Source organism: Pteropus alecto, unplaced genomic scaffold, assembly GCF_000325575.1.
Source record: "Pteropus alecto unplaced genomic scaffold, ASM32557v1 scaffold71, whole genome shotgun sequence".
Lineage (NCBI taxonomy): Eukaryota > Metazoa > Chordata > Mammalia > Chiroptera > Pteropodidae > Pteropus > Pteropus alecto.
The window spans coordinates 8,786,918-8,813,990 of record NW_006433024.1 but is presented as its reverse complement, the minus strand read 5'-3'; the positions used below and the strand labels follow the sequence as shown (position 1 = coordinate 8,813,990).

General features: G+C 34.2%; 1 protein-coding gene and 1 pseudogene across 1 annotated transcript in view; one reads left to right on the top strand and one right to left on the bottom strand.

The window, feature by feature from the left end:
* DCDC1 (doublecortin domain containing 1) overlaps window positions 1-27,073 on the top strand; it is a 370,803-nt gene that overhangs the window by 23,451 nt on the left and 320,279 nt on the right. Inside the window, exons 3-5 of the mRNA XM_025044147.1 lie at window positions 10,371-10,640; window positions 11,822-11,978; window positions 12,457-12,619. Coding sequence (XP_024899915.1) covers window positions 10,371-10,640; window positions 11,822-11,978; window positions 12,457-12,619 — 590 coding nt within the window. The remainder of the gene's footprint in view (window positions 1-10,370; window positions 10,641-11,821; window positions 11,979-12,456; window positions 12,620-27,073) is intronic.
* Window positions 2,654-2,772, bottom strand: LOC112476662 (annotated as a pseudogene).

The window sequence follows — 27,073 nt, the reverse complement described above, 5'->3', positions numbered from 1 at the left end:
ATCAAAGCAAATGGCTCTTTGCATCTTTCCCACTGCTGTCCTCAGAATATTGGCTAGGTCCTTGGGTTTGACCCCTCCTATTCACAAGATGGCTCATCACATGATCACTCAACAATATCCAATAAAGTAATTGGATCAATTGGAAATTGATCACTTACATCTATTTTTTATTGAGCCAGAAAACCTTTCCCCAGAAGACTTCTCCTCGTGTCCCATTGGCCAAAATTGAATCACAAGCTGATTGTTTAACCTGCAAGGGGCAAAGGAAATGAATTACCATCATTGGTGTTAGGTTATTGAGGATTCACCCACTGGTGCTGATCAGGGATATCTTCCATGGGCATATGAAGAAGTTGAACCTTCAAACATAACTGACTCTTTTTATCTGAGGAAAAATGGGGGGAATGACTCTTAGGTAAAATCAGTATTAACTGACATAACTCTTGGCTTGAGCTTTATTATACTTTATTTCTCAGATTGGGTTTGTTTCCTGTCAGTAGCATTTTTGTGACATTTTTGCACAATGTCATAATTATCAAAGAATAATTCCTGCATATCAATCACTGGTTGAGTTCCTGTAGAAGTGTCAAATATATAAAACAAGGATCTTACCCTTGCAGAGTGGGATCTGAAATCACGTAGCAACTCACAAAGCAAACATATCAATATGCAAAACAATGTACCATTTCATACATAGGACCTGAGGGAATGATTTGGAATAAGGATTGACTAGGATCTGGTGGGTTGAACTCCTCTCGTGTGTCTTGTCAGCTTGAACAGTTTTGTTAAGACCTTTTCTCTACCCGTAACTGTTGAATTTCCCCCTTATAGTAACCAGGACTTTTCCTTCATAGTATTAATCACAGTCAGTAATTCATATGTGTGATATTTGTTTAACATTTCTCTCTCCCACTAGATAATTATTGTTATAGAAGAGGATTCGGGAAAATGTTAGCACTAAGTTCAGTATTTAATAAATGTTAATAAGTTAACATTTATTAAATACTTATTGAAAAATGTACACTAATGGGTATAGATCAGTTAGTTGAGTGAACACCATTAGCAAAAAGGCATACAGATTAGAACTACAGAAGGCAATGTGGTGCAGTTATAGCTGAGGGATATTACAGGGGGCAAGGAGCAGTGTCAACTGGTAGAAGTCCTTGAATATAAGATCAACAAGTATGAATTTATTAGTTTTCCTCAAATTGCTGTAAAAAGCCACTAAGATTCACTAGTGCTATTAAAACAAAGTAAATTAGAAGAAAAATTGCTCTTGTCAAAACTAGAGTCATACCCTTAAATCTTATTATAGTTTATCTGCTTTTTCTACACTCCTTTCTGAGCTTATTTTGTTATACTTTTAACCCTCACTTCTTTACTTGCTCATTGCTTTGTGAAACAAAAATGTAGACTCAATAAAATCACAGAGTAAAGCATAATTAAATACTAGTCTGGGATGTCAAGGGGTTAAATTCCACAGTGTATAATATCTATCCCTGACACTCTGTTTGATTATAGTAGAAAACTGATGTGTAGATGAGATATAGTGCTGTTTGAGAAAAGAATAAATGCTTACTTCATCTCTTAATATGACTTTGTAATTTTGTGATTTATCATATCCACTGTATCATATGTAGAAGTTGTTTAAAAGATTTATTTACCTAAAGTTTGATAATTTTTAATTACCTGATAGTTTTTATCCATTCTGTTTTCAGGTTAAATTTTGACATGTTTTAATTCATCTTCCTCAAAGGACACATAAGATTCTTAAAAATTTATATAGTTTACATATATATAGACACACATAACCACATTTATTCATTGATCTTTTTATGACCTAATTTCTAATTATTCAAATTGCTAAAGGAAATCATCTTTTTTCAATAATAGAATAAACTAACTCTTAGGAATGTAGCTTATATTTTTTAAAAGAAACAGACCAGAACTTTCACATCCAAATGAATGCCTTCCCCCACCCCTCTTTAAAATATCTGCTTTAGGAAGTGATTTATACTAATATTAATGTATTATAATCTCAAAGCATTTTTTTTTTTTTTTGGTTCTACTTTGGATTTTCCCATCACAATCTTTAGAACATAACTTTAAATACTTTCAGTATTGAATGATGATAATTTTTTTTTTAAATGCCTGCAGCACCTGATATTTTTACGTGGTCTCCCATCCAACTCCATACCATTTTCCATAGTGGCTCTACCAATTTGCAGTCCCACCAGCAGTGTATGAGGGTTCCTTTTTCTCTGCATCCTCTCCAGCACTTGTTATTACTTGCCTTGTTGATTATAGCTATTCTAACAGGTATGATATGGTATCTCATTGTGGTTTTGATTTGCATTTCCCTAGTAGCTAGCAATGTTGAGCATCTTTTCAAATATTTGTTGGCCATTTGTATGTCCTCTAGGGAGAAGTGTCTGATCAGGTCCTCTGCTCATTTTTTGATTGGATCATTTCTTTTGTTGTTGTTGAGTTGTATGAGTTCTTTGTATATTTTGGATATTAGGCCCTTATCAGAGGTATTGCTTACAAATATATTTTCCCATTCGGATGGTTGTCTCTACTTTGTTGATGAATTCTTTTGCTGAGCAGAAGCTATTTATTTATTTATTTGTTTGTTTGTTTTTAATTCCTTTAACACCTACAGTACCTGGCATTCCTAGGTGGTCTCTCATCCAACTACTAAACAGGCCTGACCCTGCTTAGCTTCCGATATCAGATGAGATCGGGTGTGTTCAGAGTGGTGTGGCCATAGACCAGATAAAATTTAACCTTAAGTAATTACATTAGAATTTTCCAGAAAAGATATGGGGATCTAAATTTTATATAAAAAATGGATAATAGGGAGGAGAAAAAAAATGGCATAAATGATAGAGACTCTGTTCATCCCTCTGGTGACCAAATCAAAGTTGTGAAGGAAACAAGAAGCAACAGCAAGGAAATATCACCTGGGATGAACAAGCCACACAACTAGGGAAAATCCAAGAAATCACCCTGCAACAGCACACGGGGCTGCCCAGTCTCCAGCAGCTGAGTGAGACAGAGACTGCAGCAGCAGCAGACGCCTCTTAATGGGGCCACGTCTGCAAACGGATTTTCATGGTGATGGATCTGCTTACTCTGAGCACCAGTGCTGATTAGGCTGCGCACAGCGGGCACCAGGGACTTACAAGGAGACATTGTCAGAGTGAGGGCTGAGGGGAGACTCGCTCCGTACAGAAGTGCTGGCAGCACCCATTGTTCACTGTTGAGCCCTCCCCGCTACCGGTGTGCCAGACACAGCGTGGCCATAGCCAATGACTTCATCAAACTGGATAACAGAGGTCGCTCCGCCCAGAGGATTCCCTGAAACCCCGCCTACCCCAACTCAGGCCCCACCCAAGCCACATCCAGGTGTATCCTCGCGAGTCAGGTGCTCCTTGCCGAGACTCACACTGTGAAGGAAGCTGACCTCAGTTTCTCGTGTGGCCTTTTGAGGTAACTATAAGCACGACATCTATGGATTGCTTGCTGAATCTTAACAGGTGGCCCCAGAGCGGTAGAGGCTTGGGCCAAATTTGGCCTGCCGCTGAACCCCTCTCAGGACTGTGCCACTGGACACCTACTTCACAAATCCACACTAATAAGACCAGGAGACTTAGGAGCTTTGCTAAAAAACAGACACAGAAAAGGCAGCAAAAATGGGAAGACAAAGAAGCAGAAACTACATGAAAAACACATTATCTGAGATGAGACGTATATGAAATAGAATAAACAAAGGAATAAACGAAGTGAATAAAGAAGAGGAGAAAATGACATATATAGAGGACAGGAAAGCCAAGGACTTTCAATCAGAATGGCAAGAAAAAGAAGCCAAGACTATAATAATTTAAAGAGCCTATGGGATACTATTATCCATCTCATCAGGGTACTGGAAGGAAAACAAGATGTTGAACAGCTGTTTAAAAAAATGATGATGGAAAACTTCCCTAACCTGGTGAAGGAAATAGACATACAACCCCAGGAAGTTCAGAGAATTCCCAAAACCAGGAATTCAAAGAGGCCTACACCAAGACACATCATAATTAAAATGCCAAAGATTAAATACGAAGAGAGAATCTTAAAAGCAGAAAGAGAAAAGCAAATAATTACCTACAAGGGAGCACCCATAAGACTGGCAGCTGATTTCTCAAAAGAAACTATGCAGGACAGAAGGGCTTGGCACAAAATATTTGACATGATGAAGACCCAGGATCTACAACCAAGAATACTTTATCCAGCAAAGCTATCATTTAGAGTTGAAGGACAGATAAAGAGCTTCCCAGACGAAAATAAGCTAAAGGAATTTATCACCACCAAGCCAGTATTATAGGAAATGTTGAAGAGACTTCTTTAAGAAGGAAAAACATGTATCAAAAACAGGAATAAGAATGGTAACAACTACATTCTTATCAATAAGTACCTTAAATGGAAAAGAATTAAGTGCTCCAACTAAAAGATAGAGTGGATGAATGGATAAGAAAACAAGACCCCTACATATGCTTCCTACAAGAGACTCACTTCAAATTAAAAGATACACACAGACTAAAAGGAAGGGGATGGAAAAAGATATTGCTTTGTTGAACCTAGAAGGTATTGTGCTGAATGAAATGGGACAGATAAAAACGAATGTCATGATTTCATGTTCATGTGCAACCTAAAGAACAAAATCAACAACAACAACAACAAAAGTGGAAATAAACTCATAGATACAGAGAATATTTAGAGGGCTGCTAGATGTGAGAGGGGTTAGGGCATGGCAAAAAAAAAAGACAAATGGATTAAGAGGTACAAGTGGATAGTTACAGAAAAGACATGGAGATGTAAAGTGTAGCATGGGGAAGAGGGTTAATAATGTTGTAATAAACATGTAAGGAGGAAGAAGGGTACTAGATTTAGTGGGGTCATTGCTTTTTGAGTTATGTGGATCTCTGATAACTATGCTATACAACTGAAACTGGTATATAAGTGAAAAAAAAACTCATCGAATTGTACAATGTTAATTCAAGCAACTAATTGTCTTTTATATTTCAATAAAGACAAAAATGAAAAAAATAAAAACCATGTTGCAGGAAAATAAAAGAACATGTTATGTCAAGGCTAATTCTTCACTGCCCTGCCTATATTACTGTGATTTGGCAACATGTATCATTCTCTGCTTCTTACTAACTGTGTCAAGTAGCATCTCTCCTCCTATTTCATGTGAAATATAACATGAAGATTCTAGAGTGCAAGTAAGGTAAAGAATATTTGCATAGGAGAAGAATGTTAGATGAACTTATGTTCTTAGAAGGATACAATAGATCTCTTAATTAAAGAGTAATACTACCACATTCAGGTACAAAACTAGCACAGAGTTTAAGATGTAATAACAGAGGGATCAAATTATCCAGATAGATACTACCACGTTCCCTTCATATGTATATCAAATTACAAATCTATATATTTTATTTTGCTTTTTTCATATTATCTTATATTATGAAGAAATTCCTATGAAGCCAGGAAATACTAAAACAAACAAACAAACAAACAAAAAAACAAGATAAAACTACCAAGCATAATTGTGTTTGAGACAATAGGGAGTAGGAAAGTTTTTGACAAATTGGGAGCTCAAAACCTAAGTGAAAGAGAAAAGCCACTACTCAGATTTGCCAATTGTGGCCATGCTGTATTTTGTAACTGTTTAAAAGAAACTATGAAGCTTGACTTTTATGCAAAAATTTTCTGTATTTTAAATTTTTTCTAAAAACAATGTGAAGACTAAACAAAATATGTCTGGGTCAAATAGATACATCACATTACCATATTTAACAGTCTCTGCTCTGAATGTACTTCAAACGTGAGTTTCATGGGTAAATAATCACATAACATTATCATCTCCCTGTTCTTGGTGTAATTCCCTCCTCTTGAGTGTGGGTGGGATTATGAATATGATAGACTGTCACTCCCATAATTAGGTTACATTATGTGACAAAGGAGATTTTTGCAGATGTAGTTAAGGTACATAATCAGTTATTTTCTAGTTAATCAAATGGAAGATTATCCTGAATGTGCCTGACCTGATCAGAGCAACTCCTAAATGAGAGTTTAGAGGTCAGAGACAGAAAAGTCAGAGAGGTGAGTTCTTGCTAGCTTCAAAGATGATAGTCACTATAAGTTCTGTAGCTATGAGGAACTAAATTCTGACAAAACCTGAATGAGCTTGGAAGAACACCCTGAACATCAGATGAGACAGCAGCCCCAGCTGGAACCTTGATTTTAGCATTTTGAGATCCTGAGCAGAGGGTCTAGCTAAGCATTGCCCCAAGTCCTGATATATGAAAACTGTGCAATAATAAATAGGTGCTGTTGTAAGACATTAAGTTTATGGTAATTTGTTGTACAGTAATAAAAAATTAATGTAGATAGATAAATAGATGAGATAAATAGATGATTGATAGGTCAATAGATATTTTTTAAGAAGGTTTATTTCTGAAGTAATGTGATTGATGTTCTTGTGTCAGCCTAATATAGTGAATTTTTGTTTTCAGGCTGAAAGAAAATGCTTTTATACCAGTGGTAAAGAAGAAATAATACAATGATGAATTGAAATATTTGACAGAAATTGGGGTCTAGCATTTTAGATGGTAGGAAATAATGAATGAGATATAGTGATTCCAGTTATCAAATCTACCAGGGCAGATTTCAATGCACAGGAAGGAAGTGCATTCCTACATACAAGGGTATCACAGAAATCTTAACTGAAGAAGGAGCTACTTGAATTCTGTATATATAAAAAGTATTTACAGATAGAATGAAAGGTTTACAGTAGAGACATAGCATAGACTTCCAGGACAAGAAAATAAGACTGACATTGAATATTAAAAGTAAAATCTGTGTTATAAAATTAGCCCAGATTCCAGAATGTGGTAGAAAGCCTCAATAGTAAATGAGGATAAAATGAATTTATTTTTTAGGATAAAAGACCATTTCTTAAAACAACTGTTTTCAGAATTCACATGAGATTCCTATACCTATCCAATGGAAACTACAGATGAGCCAATAAATAAAAGTGACCATAGCACTAAACTAAATTTAGTGTCAGGGGAATATTTAGGGGAAAAGCAAAATTCAAGAAAACTATCATACAACTTAGCAAGTTTTATAAAATACAGCTGTAATAAAATGTAGGTTTTAAAAGAAATTATAGTATAAAATTTATGTAATTAATAATCCATAAGAAGCACAGGAAGGACTGGTTGCAAATCCTTAATCCAAGGCACAATTCTGGAGCTAAGCTCCCTGCACAAAACCAGGAGCCATGAAAGATAAGTGCAGCACGTAGCTAAGACGTGTTCTAAGGTTCTTGCATTGTCTGGAAAATAATAAATTAGTAATTTATATTAAACTTCAATAAGACAAGGATTCATATTGTAATACATAGTATTACCACTGAAAATAAACAGTATATGGCATATAACCTAATATAAGGGAAAATAAAATAGTATACAAATTATTATTTAATCTAAGAGAAAAAAGAAAAGAACAATAAAGAACAGATAGGAAAAAATAGAAAACAAATCATAAGATTACAGGCTAAATTTTCAATTAAAAGACAAAGACTGTCTTGGTGAAGGAGATTACTTGGTGTGAGTATATAGTAAATATAAATGGGCTAAATTCTCAAAAGGCAAAAACTGCCTTTGAGAAGAAGATAAATGTGAAGCTATGTATAAATCTGGAGGTGAAGGGAAGTTCACTTTAATAAATCTGAATGTCATGAGATTTCTAAGATTTTTGCAGAGGGGAAAAAGGATCTTTCAAAGAAAAAAGGTGGGAAGAAACAAGAGAAAGAAAAATAGGAGGACTACAATTATGGTGATTTAAATACCATCCAAATATTAGAGCGATGTTAACTAACGAGCTAATGTAAGTCTAGCTCCTTTGCTTTCCATCCCATGAACCTCCCATTTTCCAAATTTCAGTTTCCCTTCTTTTAGCTATTTGTTTTTCTGAACCCTTTTAGAAGAAATTTCAATTTTCTAACTCATAGAAAATAAGGAAGTTTTAGGGTTAATGAGAATGAGATTATAGATGATGGTTAAGTGCAGAAATTGTAGAACCAAACTACCTGAATTTAAATCACGTCTCTGATACCTGCCTGCTGTGTGACCTTTAGCAAATTACTTAAGCCCTCAGTTTACTCACCTATAAAAGGGGGGAAATAATATAGGGCTGTTTGTGGATTAAATGAAAAATATAAGTAAAGTGCTTAGAACAGTGACTGTCACAAGTGCAATGCAATTATAAGCTATTATTATTATTATCATCATCATCAATATAATATGCCATTTATTTCATATGTGGCTTGTAGACTGGATTAGCGTACCTATGGATTAGAGTACCTATAATTGATCAGGTAAGGATTAAGAGCTGATGGAACTATTCAAGGGAGACTCTTTGGGACTCTGCCTACAATCTGAGCTGCTTTGGTGTCCAGGTGACCTAGTATAGAATAGGGTTGGAGAGGTGCCTCTTCTCTGCACCTCTGTACTAAACTATTATGGCATCCCAAGCAATGGAATCGTTGGAAACACTACACAGTAGCACCTTCGCATGGACCTCATTGTTCTTGTAATGGGCAGTGGCAGCAGTGAAGTGGTGAAATGAAACAGCTGTGACTCCTACCAACAATTTTTATAGACAGTTGGGGGATACTTTTAGGAATTTATAATGCACCACTTTGCTGACTCAGAAAATGAATGGGGATGATTTTGTTGGGGGAATAAAGTCCTGTATTATAATTATAGGATTATCATGCTGGTTATTTTCTCACCCTGAAGGTGTTGGCATTAAAAAGGACAATCCTGCCTTGCTATCCACATCCCTTAGGGCCAACACCAACACTAAACTATTGGGCCAAATGGTTCAAGACTGGGCTTATAATTGCAATATTACATTCTTCTGTTTATTTATGATTAGAAGTGAATGACTAATATCAAAATAATCAGAAGAATCACAATAGCCTTTGAGTAGTTGTTAAATTTAAAAACACTTGGTACTAATTTAAATTGTGTGATATATTTCAGTGAGTATTTTTTCAATCAATCAATATGTAGTGTTTCTGCTTACCTCGGTATACGAGATAGGCCAAGTAAGTCCCTGCTAATTATGTGTTCCTCTTTCAGGAGGAATCCAAGAGCCCGTCTTACTTTAACTTCTCTGTACCTTATCATTCTGCTGCCCTATCCGTAATTTTTTTGGGGGCCAATGATGGGTACTTTCCCATCCAGTCTTGCCAGGGGCGTATGAGTTCACCTAGCATGAGAGTTCTACCTAACAGGAGTGTCCTATACTGGGTAGTGATGAAATTAAACTTTTGGGAGAGTTGAATGTGAGTCATGCAGAGAGAATCTGAAGAAAGTAATGTGGTATAAAAATGCAGAGGACACATAGAGGCAGTTAACAGAAGCCATGAGAGTGAGGAGGAGGTTAAAGGTAGATTAGAAAATAAAGATACAGGAAAAAGAAGCAGACACAGGAGAGATGCGGTTGCTGAGTGAAAACATATGGCAGTCTACTAGAGTTGTTCTTCAGTCACTAGTATATTTTGGAGAGCAATGAATGGTCTTTTAATTCTCTTTGTACTCTCCTGAAGTGGTTTTACTTTCTTAGCTTTCTATGTGTCCTGGTAATAAGCTGTATCACCTGATCCTCAAAATGTGTGACGTTCAGTGCCAAAGCCAAGATAATCCTGAGCAAACCAGGTTGAGTTAGTCACCCTGATCTCATATCTGCTCTGAAGCCTGTACCAACTTTATTCCAGCCTACATAAGTTTACCTTCAAGGAATTATTTTTTTCATTTAAAGTTAATACATACCCATACTTCTAAGCAGTTTATTTAATGTATATTCTCTCTTTACTAGAAGTTAGTTTGCAAGTTTTTCAAGGGTAGGAACCACATCTCTTCTGTATTTCCTAATACTTAGAGTGGTTGTGTTTAATAAATGAATCTAAGAATTTAAAAATTTTATTTATATTGTGTCAATAAGTCTATAAGTAAGTAATTAAGTTTCATGGTTATGAATGTGAGTTTTAAGAGAAGTTTGGGATCAATTTCCCACCCTTTCAACTTACTGATTATTTGAACTTGGATAAGTTAATTAGCCTCTCTGATCCCCATCTGTAAAATGGGGATAAAAACAGTACCCACTTCCCAGAGATATTGTAAGAATTAAAATAATGGGTGTGTAGTATTTTGTCTAGCATATAGCACAGGACTAGTTATTATGTGGTAGTTGTTAATAAGTGATTACAAATCAGTTCACTGTATTCTTCCATGCTCTGTTTCTTTCAGGGAGTTTCTGCCATCTAAGGCAAAAGCACTTATTAAAACTACTGAAGATTATTTGCAGCCTCAGTTTGGCCCCAACAGACTTTTGCATTCAACAGCAGCATCAGAAGGGTCAGGACTTCAAGATTGCTCCACACATCAAACAGCATCAGATCATAGCCGTGATGAAATATCAAACCCAGATAGCTACAAATCAAACAGTAAAAACAATTCTGGTTTTATATCTGCTTCCAAGAGAAACAGACCTGTCAGTGCTCCAGTGGGTCAACTGAGGTAATCAAAGCTGTTCTCTGTTCTTTTTAACTGACTGTTGAAGCTTTTTCCTTTGAGCAGAATTTGTAGTGATTCAGTTGACTATTTCAGACATTAAAATGTAACACCTCTCTATCTCTAGGGTTTTGTTTCTGTTTTGCATTTTTTTTTCCCCAAAAGCACCAGAGTAGAATGTAGCTAATTACACTTGGGGAAAACATGGAATACACTTCAATGTGGATAATATGAAATTCTGAAAAGAATATTTGAAGCAGAATCAGGCTGGGACCATGAAATATCTGCTTACCAGATATTTGTTTAAAAATAGAAATGCATACTTTTGATAGTTAACCAGTATTTCAAAATAAAATCGAATTGAAATGAACTCACATTTTACGTGTTTTTACATCAAGATTGTCATCATAAACATTTAACCTAAGAAACTGATAATCTAATTATTTTCATATGTTTGACTAGGTGGATATATTGTGATTTTTAATTATCCTGAATTTTTTATTTTAAAATGCTTATTTTCTACCTCTGGCATTAAGAATTAACAAGGTTAGTTAGATAATTCTGAAGTAAAAAATTTGACGTTAGTTGTTTACCATGTACTTTTGCTGAGAAAATATTAAGGATTGACACTGTTTTAATGGAACCCACAAAACTTAGAACGGTTTTTTCTTACTGGCCCCAAACAATTTGAAATGAAAGCAATTACAATTAACTTTAGAGTAAAAAAAATTAGTTTACAATCTATTTGCATTTCAAATCTTTTTTAAAAAAATCAGGACTTTGATAAACATGAAAACTTAAAGGAAAATAGTCTCCATTTACTATTTCATGATAAGATCATATTACTATTGTTTTGCTTTCTATCAAAATAATTAATATATAAATATAGTTTTAAAATGAGTGTTCTAATGTTTTATAAGCAAAATGATAAAAACGATTCATTTAAAAATGTATGTTTTATATGAATAGTTTTGGTAAACTTATTCTGTGTTAAGTATTTTTTAATGTTTAAGTAAATATTAAATAAAAAGCTTTAAATAATATTTAAGTAAATATACCATAAAAAGCTTTTTTGAAGAATACTTAGGAACAATCATTAGGGTTTATATCTAAAATATATAGGATAATATCTTTAAATGTTTTTACTAATTAACTTGCACCAATTTTTGTGTGTTTTTTTCCTTCAGAGTTGCGGAGTTCTCCTCTTTAAAATTTCGATCAGCCCAGAATTGGCATAGATTGTCTCAAAGACACAAACTTCAACCCAGAGTGATTAGAGTAACAGCTTACAAAAATGGATCTAGAACAATCTTTGCCAAAGTTACTGTACCAACCATCACCTTGGTAACTAGTGTTCAAAAGTTTTTAGTGTTTATTTCTTCTCTTACTCTCTTTATAATATAAAAGATGAGAAAGATGGCATTTATTGTGTTAAAATTTTCTTTTCACTAATATGAATCTGTAAATTGCTTACATATACATAGATCTCACAGGCATTTCATTCCTTTTTTTTTTTAATCAATATATAAGTTGTATGTTTAATTGAACAGATACAATAGCTTTATATCTTCTAGGGTTATTAAACAGAGAACATTTAAGGACTAAAATTAGATAATCATTAGATATTCTTGGTGCTGCGATTTACCTTTTATTTGTTTTCAACTGGTAGAAAATAACTCTATTGGTGGAGTTACTCAAGTTACTTAACTCTGTCATGTGAATCAGTGAGTTTCTATTTCGATTGTTAGCACCTTTTGTTTCATGGAAATGTGTTGCTTTCTTTGTTGTAAATCACTTTCTCTTACCTCTTGCTTTCTTCTAGTTGCTGGAGGAGTGCACAGAAAAGCTAAATCTGAACATGGCCGCACGACGAGTGTTCTTGGCAAACGGCACTGAAGCCCTAGAACCTGAAGATATACCACTTGAAGCCGATGTTTATGTTTCAATGGGAGAGCCCTTTTTAGATCCATTCAAAAAACTTAAAGGTAAAAAAGAAAAAAAATACCCTACCCCCACATACAGTAAATTCCTTAAGGGGTGCAATTAAAAAATGATTTTCATCCTGTCTTTTTTGCATGGTTTAACAAAACTAATGTTTACGCATTTACAGCTCAGTAAGAGGATAATGTGCTTAATGAAAGAAAAATCCACTGACAGCCACGTTTATTGCCCTTCATTAGCATTGGCGCTTAATTTAATATAGATCTGAATAGACATTAGGGAGCCTGCAGGAGGTTAAATGGTGAAAATATAATAAATTAAATCAGAGATTATTGAATTTTCTGTTTAGTTTCTGTGACACCCAACAGATATAATTCATTAGACTTATTATCTAAGAAAATAGTTCAAAGTTTCAAGTATCATTTATTCATTTACTCTATTGGTCTTTTTTTCAGATGGCATTAACATAATTATGAAAATGTGGCCAGTAATGAATATAAAATTCTTATATACATATAATTTTCCTAATAAAATTTTTTATAAGGTAAATGCTGCAGCTTGACCTTTTAAAATTCTTGAAATTATGTATAATATAATATTTTAGACATATTTACAGATAAGGTCTTTTTTTAAAAGTGCATTGTTTTTAACATTTCAGAAATGTTGAGATTTTCTAAATAAAAAACAAACATTTTTCTTTCTTTAGTTGTAAAGAATACATTTCATACATGTCACACCCAGAGTCTGTTACCAAGTCCTGTATATGATAATTACATTTAAATGACATGAACTATAATATTTTAGACATATTTACAGATAAGGTCTTTTTTTAAAAGTGCATTGTTTTTAACATTTCAGAAATGTTGAGATTTTCTAAATAAAAAACAAACATTTTTCTTTCTTTAGTTGTAAAGAATACATTTCATACATGTCACACCCAGAGTCTGTTACCAAGTCCTGTATATGATAATTACATTTAAATGACATGAACTTTGCCATATACATTTATTGTACTTAACTAATGCACTTCCCTATGCTTTTTATACCTTATTTGAAGTATTTTTTTTTCCATGCAACTGCTATAAAGCTGGTGAACCAAAGGCAAGTCTAGGCAGTAATTGCATAAGTAGAAGAAAAGTAATTCTGGAGTTCATTACAGATGAGGTGATGAAAATTCTTTCTCTATTAGTTTTATATAGAATAATACTATGGTTTCTGTCTCTTTGATAATGCTTGATCATCAGGAAATAATTTGAATTCAATAGAAAATTCAGGGTAGTTTGCTCCTTATAAAGAAACTTGTTGCTATAATACCCAGTAAAAATTACCTATGAGATAGTGTAGACTCATGTACTTTTTAAATTTTGCTTTAGCTTTAAATATAGCTGTCTTTATTTTATATGCATTGAATAATTGTGTATAAGCATGAGTCATTGTAGGTAAATGTTTCTGTGGGGTTTTTTTATGTTCAAATATTTAAGGAATGAGTGCTTTCTTAAGATCCTTGATTATTTATTTATCCTTGCCTTTCATATGATAATGGTATTGTGGAAGAGTTATATAAAAAATATTTATAGCCAATTTTCTTGAAAATTTCCTGGACATGTATGCCAAAAATAACAATGTTATACACATGACTAAGCTTGGTGGATGATTTTTAAATGTACAAACTAATTTCCTCCTACTTTTTTGTTTTCTCTTTTATCCTTTTTAAAGCCAAGTCCAGAACAAAAAAACTTCTCTGCTTTGTCTGCATATCTTTGGCTATGTTTCACTGTGACATGCACTGCTGTTCTTTTAGCACCAAAATGTTGGCACACACTCCTGAAAATTTCACACCATCTCTTGCTGGATCAGCAAGCTTAACCCACCAAAATCTGGTGTTGTGCAATGGTTTTTGACTGATAATCAATCTTTATGCTGCTCGACAGTTGTTGCTGGGACACGGAATAGAGCAGGTGGCAGATGTGCCTTGTCTTTTGAGAAAAGAAATTGTAGGTAAGCTTGGACACAGACTAGCATATCACATGTCCGTTAAAAAGACTTAGGATAAGTATAATGGGGAAAAAGCCACTCATCTACACTAAGCTCATAGATAAGCCTAAAGACTAATATTTGGTTTCTTTCTGAACATTAAGAATATAAATGTAAAATATTATAAATATATTCATGTGTATATATATGTGTTAATGTATATGTACAATTTGATTTAGATAATTTGAGAGAGGTGTGGGGAGATTTCATATATATGTATATACATCATACATATAGACATCTTTCATATATATGTCACATACATTTTTTCAAATCAAATTAAAATTATCTTTCTTGCATGTGTCTTATAGGTAAATCAAAAATTTGCCAACTTGTTTTCATTAGTATACAATAAAAATACAACATGTATGAATAGTTTTGAAGGTGGTAGACAAATTTAGAGTAAGGAGGCATTCTCAAAAGTTGGAAAATTGAACATTTTAAAGATAAATAGGAGTAAAACAGTTGGCAGAATTGGTGTTACTCTTTTATCTTTCTAAATGAGCATGAATATTTTATGTATAATTAACCAACAGGTATTAGGGTCAGTAACTGGTCATTATTTTAATATAACTGATTTTCATTCATTGAGCAAACATTCATTGACAGCCTACTATGTGCTAGGTACAAGGCTAGATCAGAGACAGGTGAAAAAAGGTTCTCATAGTCTGATTTCTTTTTTATCATTATTCTTTCATCTCTGATTTTAATTCAAGTTAATTCAATTTAATTTAAATTTAAGCCAATGAATATTTATTATTTATATTATGTGTAGTCCTGGCATAGGGATAGAAGCCCTGGTCTTTAAGGACTTTAAACTGGGCAAATAAATTATAAATCTATAACACTGAGAACACTATTCAACAATATAAATCAAATGGGTCGTCCAAAGGAAAATTTACTTTATTTCTGGCACAGGAAGGTGAAATAAGTTTATGTATATTTTGGCAATTATATTTCCATACTTCATTGTTTTCTTATTTTTTGGAAAAGCAGTGTAGATGGTGAAAATTACCTTACTTAGAACTATTTCCAGATTTACTAAAGAAAAATATGTACAGAACATCTCTGATTTTTTAAACTACTTCACTACCCCTTTTGAGCATTACTGTTGACAACCAGTGGCACTGGATTTAATAGAAAGCCAGAGAGCTATTCATCACATACTTCGAAACACAAAGCTTTTATATAGAGATCAGGCCAAGGTCAAGACTGACATGAAGCCTTCCCTGTTGAAATGCAATATTAAAATAATTCTTACATTTTGAAGTTGAATGCTAAGCAGTGAGATTAATTGTGTATGGGAAAAATAGAAATATTTTTTATAAAGATTATTGATGAAGGTCAACTCTTACTAGGTCTTATAATTCTGCCATTAGGAGATTCTGAAATTTATTAATGATTCTGCTAGAATTGTGAAGATGCAGTTAATGAATTGTGTGAAAAGGCATTTAAAAGTTTTCAGATTTATGATCATGTAGTTTAGGTTATATTCACGGTTTCCTGAATCTTCTGCTGAATAGTGGCACAGTGAAAATTTTTGCATCAGATTCATAGGAGTTATAAGAATTCAGCTCCTTTACAACTGCTAGGTGCTGCAAACAATGAAAACCTAGCGTAAGAAATGGTTCACACCCTGCGGTTGCTTAAATGTCTTAAAGAAGATTAAGGGAGAAAAAAACTGTTTGGACTTAATTCATTAGTGCAAACTTCTATTGTATGGAGCTCTGATTGTTTAAAAAAATTTTTAGTTTTAATTTCCATCTTTCCTGTATATTTCCTATTCTACTATTTAGCTTTCAGAGTTATCATTTACAATGATTCATTTCAGTCCTGAGTTTTGTTCACCAGAAGTGTAAGTGAGTATTATAAATAAGATTTTACATCTTTTATATACTGTATTGTAAAGATGTAATCACAGGAAAAAAATTCATGAAAAGAGTTCTTGATATTACACCTAAGATCTAAATTTAAACCTAGAGATTTTCTGCTAACTGCCATGTGATTCTACAAAATGAAATAATTTGCTGTGACAGCTTGTGATTGACAAGAATATGTGTGAGCACATTTAAAATAGGCTATCTTTTCATGTAGAAGTAAATGTCAGTGCAATGATGGATTCTCATCATTTTAATTATTGATGATTTGGAAATATTTCAATTCCACGACACACGAGACACATTATAAATAGCAGCATAACACTTTTTCTCGTATCTGCGTCAATAATGAAATGTTCTGTCATATTTTGTTTTTCAAAAAATGCATTAATTTAATGAACCTGATTCATGCATTATATTCCGTTCCATTATATGTCTCTGATTTTGTTGATTTTTAAATAGTTGCGTTAAAAGCACAAGTTTCAAGAAGTGACCCACTACCCACATCACACATTCTTGCTGCTGGATCTCAAGATGATGCTACAGTGCCGCTGACACCAATGACTGCTTTAGTCTTGTTAAAGCTAATACTGGTCTTCCTGATGTTCACCTATAGAGTGACCATTACTTAATTTGGGCAGCTACAACAGGAGTTAGGGTGGGCTTTCCCAAATGTCCTATTATCATATTGTTTGAATAATATACATATTAGGTGAGATTATTTGTCAGTCCATCCTATCTCCCACTTAACTGCATATATTCAAAAGTAGGAAAATGACATTATATGAGAAAAAACTCTTCTGAGACAGCACATGCGTCTTTTATCTACATCTGCAAGTGAGACTAGATCTACAGGAATATATTTTATACATTTCCTGATTCCAAAAGTTTTAAACCTATAAATAAATGTATATAAATAGATGTGAATCTAAACACAATTACCATAGACCCCCTACCCCCCAAAAATGTCCTTAGTTGATAGGAAAGTCTAGAACAGTATCTCTTCATATTGTCAAAATATCAAATAATTGAGAAACATCTAAATTCTTGACACAATCGTGTATTTGATTATGAGCTGCTACCCTAGACCTTGCTGAGCACATTCCATAATATATGATATATGCACCATTAGGATACATGTACCATATGAACTTTTTTGAAATCCAAAAAATTCTATTTATTAAATCACATCTGAACTAAAGATTTTGGATAAGATCTTTCTGTCACAGCTGCAAAGAAATCTGATAAATTTTAATTCTCACTAGGATATTAACTCATAAGTGTTAAAAATATTGTCTTTATCACTTTGAGTTGTTTGCTGCATGGGTAAGAGTGGACAGAGAGAATATCTTCCTAACTAGAGCTGGAAGAGTGTGTGGGAGACAGGAAAAACAATTACGGTTCCCTGTCTAAAGAGACAGAGCAGTAGTTAAAATGATACCATTTAGTCATTCAGACATTCCCTCGACAAATATTTATTGTGTCCCTACAATGTGCCAGACATTGCATCAAGCCTTAAGGAATCCTTACAGTGTGAACAAGACCAGGATCTCATGGAGCTTAGGTTCTAGTGAGGTGGAAGGGGCAATAGACAAATGTATAAAGAACTAAATATGGTATTTATTGACAGTTAAGTGTTAAAAAGGAAATAAAAAGGATTGTATAAGAACAAGGCATGCCATGGAAACCAAAGGAGGAGATTTAAAAAAAGAAGCAGGCATTTTCAGTAACCTTTAAATCAAACCTTTTAGTGTCTGCATACCTTGCTTGTTACTTTACCTGAGAATTCATTTATACATTCTACAGTTACTGTTTCAGAGGTTTTAGCCTTTCAAACCATTTGTTTTTGAAGTTTTTAGACATTTGTTAGGGGAGGCATGAAAAATGCATTATTATTTAGTGGAAAGAACACTAAACTTGAAGTTAGATGATCTTGCAAGATTCTCGTTTCTGTTATATGACTTTGGACAGATTGGTCTGCACTTTAATGTCTATACCTGTAAAATAGAGATAATAACATCTTAAAGGATTATTGTATATAATCTTGTTTTTCTAAAAAAAAATGCAAATTATTTGAATATTAAATGTCTATGAATCCCTACTCTACAGAGAACACTGAAAATGCCATTTTATAAACATAACTAAGATTCCAAATGTTATTAAGATCCCAAGGCTATTAATCAGAACCTGTTCACTCCTACCTTCCCAGAAGAGATGGCTAGGTTCAGGAAAACAACAACAGAAATGTTTGGTTCTACTTTCGTTATCACCGCCAGGGAAGCACACTACAGCATGAATTTGGGCAAGTCACTTAATCTCAAGTCTTAAGTCTCAATTTCCTCATCTGTAAGTTGAGGAAATAGTATACACTAATATATACACCTCATTGTGTTATTATGAGTAGTAAATAAGATGATGTATGTAAAAGCCTGCGATATTTGTGATATGTGTCTACAACATTATATTTCCACTAGCTTTTCATACAGGCTGTCACAAGTACCTGATTTTACTAACAAAGATATTTGCTAAGTCTTAAAATATATACACAACCAAATTAAAATGCCTGCTGAGCACTTGTGTGTACAGCATGATCTGGGAATGTGAATTAGAGTCTTTGAACTCTCACTATATTGTGCTTTTTGCCTTGAGAATTTTTTCTAGGGTATTAGTCAAAATAAGTCCTTTTATAAAAGGAGCCATAAATGGCCTTGCTCTGCTCTCTTCCAAGAGTCATATTTTAAAATATATTTATGACCCAAGGCTAGCCTTAACTTTAAGCTGCCATAACTTATTTCAAGAAAGTTCATAGAAAAGTTCAAGGAAAGGGTGACAACATTTTGATTGGCACAATAGATAGGATGTTTGTAATTATAATCAAATTTGAATTGAAGACATACTTCAAATGATATGTCAGACTAGTGTTACTGAGTTAAAATCTAATGACAACCACTGTCATTATTAGTTAAATATAGCCATCACGCCTATAGCAATAAATGATGACACTTAAGAACATGCAGAAACAAAGAACACAAGTATTTAGAGAAAAGGGAGTGACTAGAAGCTCAGTTGAATGCAGGAATGTGACCTGGATTTAATCTATTTACCATACACAGAAGCAATTGTATTTTGAGCAGATGATATAATTGAATATAGCAGTATATTTTTCTTACTGTCAGAACATTTGTATTTTATAAATTCATCTTGCACTCACAAAATGATGTGCTTGTTCATATTTAATGTCATTAGCTATACATATTTGACAGCATTAATGTGTTTTCAAGTTTATTTCCCAACTATAAGAGAATACATTTTTAAAAAGAAGATTTTTAATAAGCTCATGGATTTGAAGTTTCAAGTTGGCTGCATTTATCTTGGTAACAGAAAAAGTTGTATTTTTTTTTTTCTTTTGGCTTGGTACATGTAAAATGGAAAATTACAGTGCAGGGAGCACCAAATTTATTTAATTTTATGAACAGGTATTGGCTTTTTTAAAGTAGACAGCAGCAGGTTAGAAAGTGCTTTATCTTTTTTTGTAAGTTGGTTATAAACCAAACCATGAAAATAAAATAGAATGTAGAATCTATGGATGGAGTATAACATTCTCTAAGTGCTGCAAGAGAGTAAGTATATGAATAGTCAAGGGAATTTGACAATCCTCAAGTAGCTGGGATATGGGCCCAATCCCATCCTCACCAACATGGGCTCTTAACTTTCTAGAGAGAAGTCTCAGAAGAGAGGAAGACTGGGATAGATCTGGTCCTTATTGTTTTGGAACCCATTGGGTGTGGCTAGCAAATTTAAAGGAGGGAATGAGGTGATAAAGTGGGACTAGGACTCCTTTGGCAGTTGGGTGTGTAAGGACAGAGACTTAGCTTAGAGTACTGTCCACAAGATAGAGATTTAAGAATTCTCCAAAGGAGAACTCCAAAGCTGCTGTTGTTGATTCATGCACAAGTAGGTGTTGTATTTGGTCCTACTTTTTGTTGAAGCTCCCATGATAAGGATAAGCTCCCGTTATGTTCTGTCTCCTTTTGTAACTGGATTTGTAATTGCTGGTGAAATAAACATCTGTTATTCCCTCTAAACCAGGTTTGCTTAGGAAAGAAACCAGGGCTGACTTATTTATCATCATTTTCCAGTACAAAGCCTGACACTTAATAGATGCTCAGTAAATGTTGTTCAATGGATGAGTTGAAGGACCAAATGAAATAGGCCCTTGAAACATCCATATCCCAAGTAGGTGGCAGTAGGGGAGGGAAAAGACCTCATTAGAGTAGCCTGCTTAGCAGCAAATAGTGAGTGGACATTTAGAAGGAGTATATTAAAAATTCCCTACTTCAAATTCATATGTAGATTTGTGAATGTTCTCCTTTGGCAAGGGGCCAGGGTAAACCAGCCCAAGAATAATTACATCGAAGAGAGGCTAATGGTTATGCTAATGCTTGTCTGAGACCAGACAATGGTCAGAAGTGAAGTGCTGGGATAAATGAGTCTGTCAGGAACCTATAGATCTGAGATTTTCAGCCTTCCCACATCTTCTCTGGAATTCTTTTTCTTGTCCATTCTCTCTCTCTCTCTACTCAATTTATTTAATCATTTAATTATTTATTTAATTATTTATTTATTGCTGGTGATGGTTGCTTCCTCCTTCATTTAACATTTCTCTTTGTATTATAATTCTTTGCATATAGGTGCTTATTAACTATTATTGAAAGTAAGAAAGAAAGAGGAGATTGTGATCTTTGGGAAGGTTTAGGGCCCTGCTCACTGTTGTTCACAGATGAGGCACTGTGGAGCTAGATTTACCCTTTTCTAGTTCTACCATAGGTGAGTGGGTGGGTAGGAGGCGATTTTCTAATTCTTACAAAGGTACAAGAGAGCCTCCGCTCTGGGATGGGGGTGGGGAGGGGAAGCTACCTGGGTTTTGAGATGAGAAAGTTAAGGAAAGACAGGTATAGAAAGCATTTGTTAGCTATGGCTGGTATGTTTTCCTAGAAGTTAAAAGTGGATTTAGATGGAACTAAGTTTCCTGTTTTAATACTTGGCCTACCTCTCTGCCCCACATACCCTGTGATACCCTCAACATTTAATTACTGCTCATTCTATCCACTTCCAGCTTCTGAGATTAATCCTGTTCCTCACCAAGGCTAAAACCTACTCAGGTCTTCATCCTCAAGTTCTCTGTGCTGGCATGGAAGAATTGGATTCTGTTTTGTCTTCTCACCTGAATGAAATAATGCTTACCTTGGCCATCAGTCCTCAATCACATTTCTTCATATGAAGCCATATGTCACCTAGAGCTTCAATGTACAGAAGAATCACTTAGTATTGCAAAAGATGAGGGTTCTTTGGTTCCCTAGCTGGTTCTTACATCTTGAGACATGCTGCTTTAGAACTGTCCTCATCCTCACTTATCCCAATAGCTTTGTTTCATAGGCAAATGGATTTTGCCATAATGTAAAGATGACTTTTCCAATGGTCCCACCCATCTAAAAGATGACCTGCTTTGGGAGGTGCGGGACTTCTCTTGTGCATTGTGCACAAGGCTCTAATCTGGCTTCTTCTCACATTCCTTGCTCCATCTGTGTGTTCACTCTGCACCCAAAGGTCTGTTGTATTGTCGCATGACTCTGGGCCTTCACCTACATTGTTTCCTCTACCTGGATTATGTTCTCTCTCTTTTGCCCACTCCATGTATCCTTCAAATCTTACCTGAAGTTTTTCTTCTGGGAGTCTTTCTTGGCCACTATAAGCTGTGACAGATGCCCCACTCTATGCTCCCCCAGTAGCCTGTGCACACCTCTAATTTAGCACACACCATATTGTGTGTTGTTTTCCTGTCTTCTTCCCGAACAGACCAAGAAACCTTTGAGGTCCTCTCTGTATAGCGTCTTTAACGGGGAACATGTGGTAGGAACTCGGTATGTGTTTGTTAAATGAATTATTGAGTAAATGAAATGGGTGGTTAGAGTTAATAATGATTAAAAGTTTTTCAACCCCCAGGTTTTACAATTCTGAAGCCCATGAATAGAAATGCACCAAGACTATGACTTTTTAGTTTCTTCCTACTCTGAGCTGCCTCCCATGATGCATATTCTAGTTTTCTGAGTAAATTCAATGAGGGACATGGTAATTGATGCTAATTAATCATGAGTATAAAAATGTAATCTTTTTCCAAAATACTGAGAAAACACGCAAATATTTACCTAAATAAAATATTACCTAATATCTAACTAATGAAATAATAGTCATGTTCTCATCTGACATGTTTTGCAAATAGTCCACAAATATTTATTGAGCATCTACTATGTGACAAACACTATTTCAGATGCTGGCTATAGAGCAAGGAATATGTGCTTACACTGAAAATGTATCATCAATTTTTATTTTGTTAACCATTCAACAAGCACACTTGTTTACAGTGTACCAGATACTGGAGGTACATAGATGAAAGCACATTCTATGCCCTTGAAATGTTCAGTCTAGCAGGGACACACATACAAAAAACTGAGAAGTCTAAAAAAAACAAAACAAAAAACAAATGAAGGACATAAAGATGAAGCTGCAAAGCCTCAAGAGGGATAGGTCAAATAAACCTTCTTGGAAGAGGTGACACTGAGTTGGGAAGGAAGGGAAATAGCCCAGCAAAGAAGGAGGAAAAGAAGATATGATTAAAGTTTAAAAGTTAGGAAAGAGCACAGTGTGTGTTAATAGTTATTTCAGCTCCCTGCACCTCTGCAAAGGGGGATTGTCTCAAACTCCTTTACTGTAGCGATTCACAACTGGGGGTAATTTTGACCCCTGGGCAGCATTTGGCAAAGCCTGAGACCGTTTTTGGTTGTCCCAACTGGAGAAGTACTGGCATCTAGCGAGTAGAGGCTGATAAACATTCCACAATGTACAGGACATTCCTGCAACAAAGAACACAGAAATGCCAATACTTGCCAAGGCTGAGAAACCTTATTCTACTGCATCAGACTATTTTGATTGACCACAGATGCAAAGATTTGTGAATAGCAGTTTTTATAAGGACATTTTGACCAAAATACAGGCACTAAGGGCAACTTCCTTTTAGATGGTGCTGAGGTGGGACTATGGTGGAATGTGGGGAAGTATGAAGAAGCGTAGAATATCAAGTCATTTTAAATTAGAGGAATTATTTTGTTACTTCTAGGCACATGAGAGATTATACAGTGTCATGGTTAAGAAAGTGGGCTCTGGAATCACTCAGTCTGGATCTTATCTCTGATTCACTTAATGGATGTATGATACAGATCTAATTGTTTAATTTCTCCAGGTCTCATTTTCCTCATCTATAAAATGGACATGATAATACTACTAATTTTTAAGGTTGTGAGGATAAAAGGGATTAGTGTATACAAAGCACTTAATACATTGCTTTCTATATGCTAAGTTCTTGATGAAAATCATGAGTATAAATAATATCACCAACATTTTCTATTTCATATTTATACATAAGTGTTTTATTTGTAGAAATTCCTTTAATCTATACATTATATAAGAGAATTATTATTGTTCCCATTTCTCAGATAAGAAAGCTAAGGCAAATGAGATTGACTTAATTTTCCAAGGTTTTAGAGTTATTAAGAAGCAAAGTTAAGATTCAAATCCAGAGAGTATGGCTTCAGAGCCCATGCTCTTAACCACTAGGCTATGCTGCCTATCTAGTATATTATTAATAAATTTTAGTCATTATTAGTATTATTTTATTAGGCTGCTTTGAAGATTGGTTTAAAATCTTTATATAAAAAGTTTTACATATTTCTAATAGTCTTTCCATGTTTATCAATGTCAACAAAGATCTGGAAAGTAGGAGTGTCTTCAAAAAAACTACATATAATTTACGTTACAAATGCTACTTTATTTTAAAATTTACTTTATTATGTGGTTTCCTTAGATCCATTTAGAGTTCTTTCAGAAAACTTATTTGGAACTTCAGAAATGCGATCTTTTTTTTTTTTTGAACTTTAGACTGCAGATTTTTAAAGTGAGTAAAGTGTCTTTGGATGTTATCAAGTAATGGAATTATGAATATATTCCTTTTATTGGAATAAGTTTTATTGGAATAAAGGTAGCACTAATTCATTCAGCACTTATTCCATGCACCAGATAAGCATTGCTTGTTTAGCCAAGTATATACACAGTGGTAGCACGGTGGGGTAAGTTAAGTGGTAGATGTCTTCACAAAGATCAAAAAGGGGGAGTCCAAGATGGAACAGGCTTCCTAGGAGAGACGACTCCCAAACAGAGTCTTTAGGAATATATAAAAATTTACCTTAAATATACTTTGAGCACATTCCCATCTACTGCACTCCTTCTAGATTTTCATTTGGCAAGTTTTTTTCTTTTCCTGAAGAAATTCTATGCCATTATGGTCATCGGTGATCATCAAGGTTATAGATCAATGATATATAAGTTCATACTGGGGAGAGGTAAGGAATAAAGATGGTAAGTACATACACAAGCAATAAAGTTTATTTTAAACAATTAGTATATTATGAAAAGCAAGAACATTAGACTGCTATCAATTGAACATTTAAATGCACAGGAAGGGTTAACATCTAGTTAACTATACCATGTGTAGTGAACTTGTTTAAACCTTGTAACAAAGTAATAAGAAATACAGGCTTGATTCCTATTTTCTAAGGGTTTAAGTATGGAAGCTGAAATAAGATGTATACTTATAAAATATTTACATAATAATTTCAGACAGTTTATTCTCTTTCTTTAGCACCTAGCACAGTGCCTACCTAGTACATGACAGAAAATATATGATAGAAACAGAATAGTGTAATGATTAGGAGAACAGTTTCTAGAACTAAATTTATAATCCAGTGCTACTATGTATCAGCTGCAAGATCTAGGGCAAGTTATTTAACTTTTCTGTGCCTCAGTTTCCTTACCTATAAATGAGGATAATGAAATTATCCTCATAAAATTGTCAAGAGGACTACATGAGTTAATATCTATAAATCATATGAAACAGCATCTGGCTAATAGTCAACTTTATTTTTAGTGGACTTTAAGGAGTTCTACCTATAGAAGAGATAGTCAAAGCCAAGGCTGGGATTAAGGTGAGAGAGTGAAGCATCTATGGGACAAAATTTAAGCAGGCACTCACTCTGAGGGCTGTGTACTTGCGCCCCCCTGAGTGCATCCTTAAATTTTGCATTCTTGGCCCTTCAGTTGCCTCACCCTAATCTAAGTAATCAAAGGGGGAAATCCTTTATCGGTAAAATTGTCTAAAGATCTGGGCACCTGTAACACTTCCTCCCTCTGGCCTTGTTTTCTTCCTGTTGCAAATCTCAGGGTTGCCTCACTGTCCTTTGGTTGTTTCTCAATCTTTTCCATCACTTAACCAATTCTTTCTGCAGTCAGTTTCATCTGCTCAAATGCTCTGAGTGGATTCTGTTTTTCTTGTTGGACCCTCACTGATATAATGATTAGTATACTCTAATGCTCCATAATAACCATAAGATTTCAAGGATGTGGGGGAAGAAGCATTGATGGCATATCTTCTATGTGTTAGGTACTTTAACATATAAAATATTTAATCCTCATTAGATGGTGGAGTAGTGCCCACTAGATTCTTTATAGATGAGAAACAGAAATGCAGGGAGGGATAGCTTATCTAGTGTCGCTAAATAACAGAACTGAGATTCAAACCTAGTTTGAAGGTTTATAACCTTCTCACTGTGCAAAACATCTCGGGGAGAGGGTACAGAGCATCCACATTGTGGGTAAACACCTATCAAACTATAAGAATTTATTAACTTTTTTCCCAAGTATGAGATTTTTTTATTTTCAGAGAGATACTAACCATTTGTCCTCCTCTTCCTCCATTATTTATTTATTGTGATGAAATACACATAACACAAAATTGATAATTTTAAACTGAATAATTCAGTGGCATTTCGTACATTCAAAATGTTATGTAACCACCACCTCTACTTAATTCCAAAACATTCCATCATTTTGACATAAAACTTCTTATCTATTAAATTTCTCTTCCTTCCCCCATCCTCTCAGGTCCTGGCAATCAGTAGTCTACATTTTGTTTCTATGGATTTACCTATTCTAGGTATTTTATATAAAGAGAGTTATATCGCTTTTTATATTTACATTTTTATATTGACATTATAGCATGTATTAGTTTTTCTATTGCTGAATCATATTCCATTGTATATATACACCACAATTTGTTCACCATTCATCCATCGGTGAACATTTGGTTTCCACCCCTTGGCTATTGAGAATAGTGCTGTTATGAACATGCGTGTACATGTATTTGTTTGAGTAACTGTTTTCAATTCTTTGGGGGCATGTATAACCTCATTAACTTCTAGCTTATATTTCTAATTCTAATTTCTATCAATTTTAGATTACAAAATGACACAGTAACTGATATCTGTAAAAATACTTTTTCTCTTCTTGAAGGCTTAAGCATATCTATAATCTAGTTTAATTTATTCTTCAAGTTTTGCTCATATTTCTGCCTGTGTGTATGTATATGTGTGTGAATATATGCATGAGAGAGACAAAGAGATTGAGAGAGAGAGAGAGAGA